General features: G+C 36.6%; 1 protein-coding gene across 1 annotated transcript; it reads left to right on the forward strand.

The window, feature by feature from the left end:
• Window positions 1-255: 255 nt before the first annotated feature.
• Window positions 256-6,981, forward strand: LOC147397494 (plasma membrane ATPase 4). The gene is made up of 16 exons (XM_086449190.1): window positions 256-491; window positions 1,808-1,927; window positions 2,039-2,275; window positions 2,966-3,727; window positions 3,836-3,958; window positions 4,057-4,161; window positions 4,251-4,395; window positions 4,477-4,641; window positions 4,736-4,974; window positions 5,077-5,109; window positions 5,214-5,295; window positions 5,415-5,575; window positions 5,668-5,841; window positions 5,999-6,181; window positions 6,303-6,484; window positions 6,663-6,981. Exons 1-16 carry the CDS (start codon window positions 435-437, stop codon window positions 6,757-6,759), a joined length of 2,865 nt encoding a protein of 954 aa, XP_086305316.1. The 5' UTR covers window positions 256-434; the 3' UTR covers window positions 6,760-6,981.
• Window positions 6,982-7,498: the final 517 nt, after the last annotated feature.

Genomic DNA, 7,498 nt, shown 5'->3' on the forward strand with positions numbered 1-7,498 from the left:
AAAAAAAAAACTCAAATACATTTAACTGATGTGGAATGTGCTCATAACCTGATTTTTCCTCGAGATACAAAACGAACATTTAAAGTACGTATATTTTTACACGTTGAGTGGTATTATTTGAGTATTCGTATTATTAAATAAATAAAATAAAATAATGAAAAATGAAAAATGAAAAATGAAAAATAATCTAAATGGAAGTTGGGTGGGCCCATTCGAATGCGTAGGTATTATAAAGATGGGTGTTTAGTGTGAATACTTGCTAAAATTTAGTTTCGTGTTGTGAAGGTAACATAGAGACCGTCATGACTGTAATACCTCTCTGGTTTATCTCATTTTAACAGGATTTAAGGGTTTATATCCTTTTAACAGGATTTTAGGGTTGTTTTTAAGGTATTTTTGTTGATTTTTGTGAAAGAGATTTCTCTGTTTAGAAGATGGGAGTCGATAGATCGTACAGTCTGGAAGAGATTAAAAATGAATCCGTTGATCTGGTAATCGATCTATTCTCTGTTTTTCTTCCCTTTTCGTTATTTTTTATGGATTTATGGATTAATTTACTGGTTTTGAAGTTTAAATGGAGATTTTAGTCAAGAATGTGATTGTTGAATTTTGTTCTTCTTAATCTTGCCTTAATTTTTTTTTTAAGTGCTGAATAATACGAGATTTTTCTTTGTTCTTGCTTGATATGTGGTCCGAGAAGATCAAGATGTCGTCTTTTTGGTTTTCGATGTTCTTTCAATGGTGGATTAATGTATTCGGTTTAATTCTTCAAGGTTCAGTCTATAAAGTATTTCTGTTTTTTTTTTTTTCCTCTTTTGCTAATCTTGTTCTTTTGTGATCTGAAGCCTACAAAAAATCTAAACTTACTGTGATCTCATCCATGCTGGTGGAATGATCTTGTTTTGTTTCGGTCTCGACCACCTTTTTTAAATATAAAAAAAATTTGGATTGATTTCGGTCAGTTTCGTCTTCGACACAGTCTTTGTAAGATTATTATAATCTCGATCTCACAATTTCTTTCTTAAAAAAATTCTCTGTTTTTCTCTCTCTGTCAACTATAGTGTGTCGTCTTTCTTATTTTGAGAGAGAGAGAGAGAGAGAGAGAAATTTCCAGTAAAAGGCAGCTCTTTTCCCAATCGAGATTACTGCCTTGTCCTTGCACATCTCGTCTTCCCAAGAACAACCATTAGTAATTCTCGAGACGTAGCGCGAATCTCGAGGATGGTCTAATAAATTTTCGGGGACTTATTTAGTTGTTTTTCATCTTTCCTTTTCCCTGTTCATATTTGGTGTCACCACGTTTTTATTTTTGTTAACTTTTTTTATTGCTATTTTGATATTTGAGTACTTCCGTCGCACCTTAGCAACTCTCCACCACCTCCGCCACCGACCTGTTCTTCCTAGAGATTCTCATTCGATAATCACAATGGAAATCGACGGTGTTTATATAGAGACGTAACACTTAAAAATATTATATTAAAGTGGTCGTGTCGTTTTGGGCTGGTTCTTCACCGTGCAGTCCTTCTGGAGATCTGATCTGTGGAGATCAACAACGCAGCTCATTAAAATAATATTTTTAAGGCTTATTTAGTGACATTAAATATTTGCCCACTTTTCAATGGGTCATTTAGATATACCCATGTTTTTTCAAAATGAGGACAGATCCCTAGACTTTAGTTTTATACTATAGACTTATTAAAATACCCTAAATGTCCTCATCTTCAACCTCTAATCTAAAATATTTGACTTCTCCCCCAAAAAGGAAGTATGGGTGAGTTGTCATTGACTCTGGTTTCGATAATTACAGGAAAGAATTCCGATAGAGGAAGTGTTCGAGCAATTAAAATGTACGAAAGAAGGTCTGACATCAGAGGAGGGAGCCAACAGGCTTCAGATTTTCGGACCCAACAAACTCGAAGAGAAAAAGGTCTGTTTTCCTTCAATTAATTGATTAACATCAAAGCTTTTTTTTATTTTTTATACTGTTTTTGGCTTCTTCTATAGTTGATTTACGATTTGATCTCTCGAAAAAAAACAGGAGAGCAAAGTTCTCAAGTTTCTGGGTTTTATGTGGAACCCTCTGTCATGGGTTATGGAAGTAGCTGCTTTGATGGCCATTGCCTTAGCAAATGGAGATGGAAGGCCTCCAGATTGGCAGGACTTTGTGGGTATCATAGTCTTGCTGGTGATCAACTCCACTATCAGCTTTATAGAAGAAAACAATGCTGGTAATGCTGCTGCAGCTCTAATGGCTGGCCTTGCTCCAAAAACTAAGGTAATCTAATTAGGCGCCAAACTTCGACAGATAGATCATATAGGGTTATGTCTCAGTATTTAATTTATTTTATATGATGATATGTATCATAGTAACAAAAAACTTTTTTTTATTTTTATTTTTCAAAGGTCCTGTTTAAAAATATTTTGCACCTAATAAAAAATTTTGACTTTTCCAAAAAAATATGTGTTTTTACGTTTGAAAGCCGTTTTTTTTTTAAATATAATAATAATAAGAACCTCTTTTTTTGGGCGTATGGTTAATTTCTATGGTTTTTTGATTGTTTGTGATTTAGTTCATAAATATTGTTTAATGTAAGATTTTATGATAATATCTTGATATTATAGATTTTAAAAATTTTCATAGTATGTTATTTCGCTCAAAAATACATTTATGGTTAAAGTTTGTTTTAATCATAAAATATACAATCATGTGTGGAAACATGTTATCATGCATAGATATTGAATAGTGTTTTTTTTTCCTTTTTGGCTCAAAAAATATATTAAAAACATTGACTAAATTTCTAATATATATATTTCTCATAATTTTCTTTTTTTTATATTTTTTATTTTGTAGATATAACTTCTTCTTTTTTTTTTTCATTTTGTTATTTTTTTCCCATTTTTTCTGAAGTTTTCTATTGCCGTTTTAAATCAGTGTTCTGATTTGGTGACTATGATATGTGTATAGGTGCTCAGAGACGGTCGATGGAGTGAGCAGGATGCAGCAATTCTGGTTCCAGGGGACATAATCAGCATTAAATTGGGAGATATTGTTCCAGCCGATGCGCGTCTTCTTGAAGGTGATCCATTAAAGATTGATCAATCTGCACTAACTGGAGAATCCCTCCCAGTAACAAAGAACCCATCGGATGAGGTGTTTTCCGGTTCGACTTGCAAACAGGGTGAGATAGAAGCAGTTGTCATTGCTACCGGTGTCCACACCTTCTTTGGGAAGGCGGCACATCTAGTGGACAGCACCAACCAAATTGGGCACTTCCAGAAAGTCCTCACTGCAATTGGGAATTTCTGCATTTGCTCTATTGCGATTGGAATGATCATTGAGGTGATCGTCATGTACCCAATTCAGCACCGCAAGTACAGGGATGGAATCGACAATCTCCTCGTTCTCTTGATTGGTGGAATCCCCATTGCTATGCCAACTGTTTTGTCTGTGACCATGGCTATTGGGTCTCATAGGCTATCTGAACAGGGTGCCATCACCAAGAGAATGACTGCCATTGAAGAGATGGCCGGCATGGATGTGCTTTGCAGTGACAAGACAGGGACGCTGACACTTAACAAGCTGAGTGTTGACAAAAACCTTGTCGAGGTGTTTGCAAAAGGTGTGGACAAGGAGCATGTGCTCTTACTTGCTGCAAGGGCATCTAGGACTGAAAATCAGGATGCCATTGATGCTGCCATGGTTGGAATGCTTGCTGATCCAAAGGAGGTATAGCTAAACCTTCTTCTTTTATTTCCTTTCTGTTTCTTTTCATAATTTCATTTCTGAGGTCAAAAGAATAATTGAAGAACAAGCTCACATGTGTTATATGGGCAGGCAAGAGCTGGTATTAGAGAGGTCCATTTTCTCCCATTCAATCCTGTAGATAAGAGGACTGCTCTCACCTATATTGATGTTGATGGCAAGTGGCATCGGGCTAGCAAAGGTGCTCCCGAACAGGTAAATTCTTTATTCATGCTTCACTTTTTAGATTTATTAAAGGATTTATAATTAAGATATCTAGTGGTTTACTTGCTTCAATTTGTCTTTGGAAACAGATTTTGGCCCTTTGCAACTGTAAGGAGGATGTGAGGAACAAAGTCCATTCCGTGATTGACAAATTCGCTGAACGTGGTCTTCGATCATTGGCTGTTGCAAGACAGGTTTTCTATTGTGACACATTGATGGCTTTTCTCCTTCCATGTATAATAGAATGTTCCTCCTATTGTTGGAATTCTGGATATGTTTGCAGGAAGTGCCTGAGAGAACAAAAGAAAGTGCAGGGGGAGCTTGGCAATTTGTTGGTCTGTTGCCTCTCTTTGATCCTCCCAGGCATGATAGTGCAGAAACTATCCGCAGAGCTCTCAACCTTGGAGTGAATGTCAAGATGATTACAGGTAATTCATGTTCTGTTTTTTTACATTCCCACTCCTATAAGTAATTGTTCGTTTCTCTCATATGGCTCTTTCAATCTTCAGGAGATCAGCTTGCCATTGCCAAGGAAACTGGCCGTAGGCTTGGAATGGGAACAAACATGTATCCATCCTCTTCATTGCTCGGCCAAGACAAGGATGCATCCATTGCATCGCTTCCTGTAGATGAGTTGATTGAGAAGGCCGATGGTTTTGCTGGAGTATTTCCAGGTATACCAGCCACCTTGTGATGCAGACACTTTACTTAATCTGTGTTGATTATATAAATCTTTTCTTCTAACATGGATTTTTTTTGGTGAAATAGAACATAAATATGAAATTGTGAAGAAGTTGCAAGAGAGGAAGCATATTTGTGGAATGACTGGAGATGGTGTGAATGATGCCCCCGCTTTGAAGAAGGCGGATATTGGAATTGCTGTTGCTGATGCTACTGATGCTGCTAGAGGAGCTTCAGACATTGTCCTCACAGAACCTGGTTTGAGTGTTATAATCAGTGCGGTGCTTACCAGCAGAGCTATTTTTCAGAGGATGAAGAACTACACCGTGTGTACCTTTTTTCATATTCTTTTTCTTGAAGCTTCATAATTTTATAAAGTTCAATTTGATAGAGATTCAGCTCGCTCATGTTGGTACTTTCATTTTCAGATATATGCCGTCTCGATCACAATCCGTATTGTTGTAAGTTGCCTTGAGTGGATATTAGTTTTGTTTTAAGTCCTTATATCTTTCTTATTCTTTTTATTGATTAGTCTGTTACTTTCTCATTTCTTCCCATGTTATAGTTTGGCTTCATGTTTATTGCTCTGATATGGAAGTTTGACTTCTCTCCCTTCATGGTTCTGATTATTGCCATCCTAAATGATGGTGAGGATTTTATCCTATACAACTTTTTAATTGGTTTGAAGGTATTCTGCTTATGGTTACGTTGCAATGGCTTCAAAACAAGACTGTGATTCTGATTCCTTGCATTATTATATCTCTAGGAACGATCATGACAATATCGAAAGATCGAGTCAAGCCATCTCCAATGCCCGACAGTTGGAAATTGAGAGAGATTTTCGCAACTGGAGTGGTCCTCGGTAGTTATTTGGCATTGATGACTGTGATATTCTTCTGGGCTATGAGCAAAACTGACTTCTTCTCGGTAGGGATTTTGTCGACTTTCCAGATGTGTAACTGATTCTTTTTCATGGTTAATCTGAGATTTATTTTTGGTGGTTGGTCTTGGTTATGTAGGACACATTCCATGTTAAACCGTTGAGAAACAGTTCTGTTGAAAAGACGGCGGCCTTATACCTGCAAGTGAGTATTGTGAGCCAGGCCCTCATTTTTGTCACAAGGTCTCGCAGTTGGTCTTTTGTCGAACGCCCTGGATTTCTCTTAGTTAGTGCTTTCATAGCTGCTCAGTTGGTAAGAAGATCTTCCCTTCATACCCTTTTTAAAAAGAAAATTATTTCAGTGTAAATTCTGTTATACTGAATATGGATTTGTTTATTTTACCCTACAACGGTAGAAAAGAAGAAGCATGCTATGACCCACAATGTTTAACTCTTTTGATAATTACTAGGTCGCGACGCTGATAGCTGTGTATGCTGAGTGGCGTTTCGCAAGGATTAAGGGAATTGGTTGGGGGTGGGCTGGAGTCATCTGGCTTTACAGTATAGTAACCTATATTCCACTTGACTTGCTCAAATTCTTAACCCGATACATCCTAAGTGGAAAAGCTTGGGATAACTTCCTAGAAAAGAAGGTATCTTTCTGTTTTCATTTCCCTTCTAAAAAGTGCTTTGTTTTCAGACATCGTGTTTGTTAACTTGAAGTATAAGTGGGGCTTTTGTCTAATGATTGTATTGTTTTATTTATGAAAACAGACTGCCTTCACCACCAAGAAAGATTATGGGAAAGAGGAAAGAGAAGCTCAGTGGGCCCTTGCACAAAGGACTCTACATGGTCTTCAACCACCGGAAACCACTAACCTCTTCACTGACAAGAACAATTACAGGGAGCTTTCCGAGATTGCCGAGCAGGCCAAGAGGCGAGCTGAGGTTGCAAGGTATGGATATTCACTTGTTCCTTTCACCATCTTTATTTGAAAACCGACTAGGCTACAATATTATCCAAAATCCCCTATTATTTTGCATTTCTTTTCTTTAGTTTTTAGTAGATTAACAATAGATAAATTTGGTCATGGTGTACTTAGATTAAGAACGTGTTTAATTTATTGGCTGCAGGCTTCGCGAGCTGCACACACTCAAGGGGCATGTCGAGTCAGTGGTGAAGCTGAAAGGGCTGGATATCGATACCATCCAACAACATTATACAGTTTAATTAACTAGAAGAAACAATGGTGAGAGGAAACAAAGTGTGGCCGGTTCACCAAAATACCAAACCAAGAAGAAAAGGCCTAACTAATAGAATCTTTTCTAGATGGTGAGATGGTTTTTCTTGTTAGTATTTACTTTTCTTAGTATAGTTTATTTGGGTTCAGTGGAAAGAACTATGTCTTTTCTTTTTATCTGGTGTAAGCAATATAACATCTCCCATTTTTTATTTCTTTCTTTTTATTTGCTTTCTCATGTGGGTGCCCTGTGCTCATGTTATTTTTTGATTCTCTCATAAACACTAATATGGATGGGCATCATAACAATTAGAAAAGGCCTCCATCAAATTTTAATGGAAAGTTGAAACTATTTAACTTTAGAATGCATTAGCAATTTCTTGGTTCGAAAGGATTTTTTTTTTTTTCCGTGATTTCAATGGAATTTTACGAGCTCAATCACCCCTTTGACCTTAATTTTGTCTCGATAGAAACTCATTCATCCTTCCAAGAAGCACATTATAGTTGAGAAAGACATTTGTAATTGTTAATAATGATAATATCAACCACATAATAAAAATATTGGCGGTTTTTGTAGAAGGATTCTAATTTCTTTTCAAGGAAAGCCTGTGCCTTAATTACCAAAGTCAATGGTATTTTTCGGTAGAGGTGTAAGTAAGGGCTCTGAGAAAATCAGAGTGTGTTTTGATCTATTTACATTTGTAAGACACCCATGTTTATTTTCCATGT

The sequence above is a fragment of the Akebia trifoliata genome, chromosome 8, assembly GCF_017979445.1.
Source record: "Akebia trifoliata isolate Shusen 1 chromosome 8, ASM1797944v1, whole genome shotgun sequence".
In the NCBI taxonomy this organism is placed as follows: Eukaryota; Viridiplantae; Streptophyta; class Magnoliopsida; order Ranunculales; family Lardizabalaceae; genus Akebia; species Akebia trifoliata.

Excerpts from the sequence above, each read along its gene's own strand:
- LOC147397494 (XM_086449190.1), top strand. The coding sequence starts at position 435 with ATGGGAGTCGATAGATCGTACAGTCTGGAAGAGATTAAAAATGAATCC. Across the intron at positions 492-1,807 it reads AAAATGAATCCGTTGATCTG|GAAAGAATTCCGATAGAGGA; the intron begins GTAATCGATCTA and ends CGATAATTACAG. Across the intron at positions 4,396-4,476 it reads GAATGTCAAGATGATTACAG|GAGATCAGCTTGCCATTGCC; the intron begins GTAATTCATGTT and ends TTCAATCTTCAG.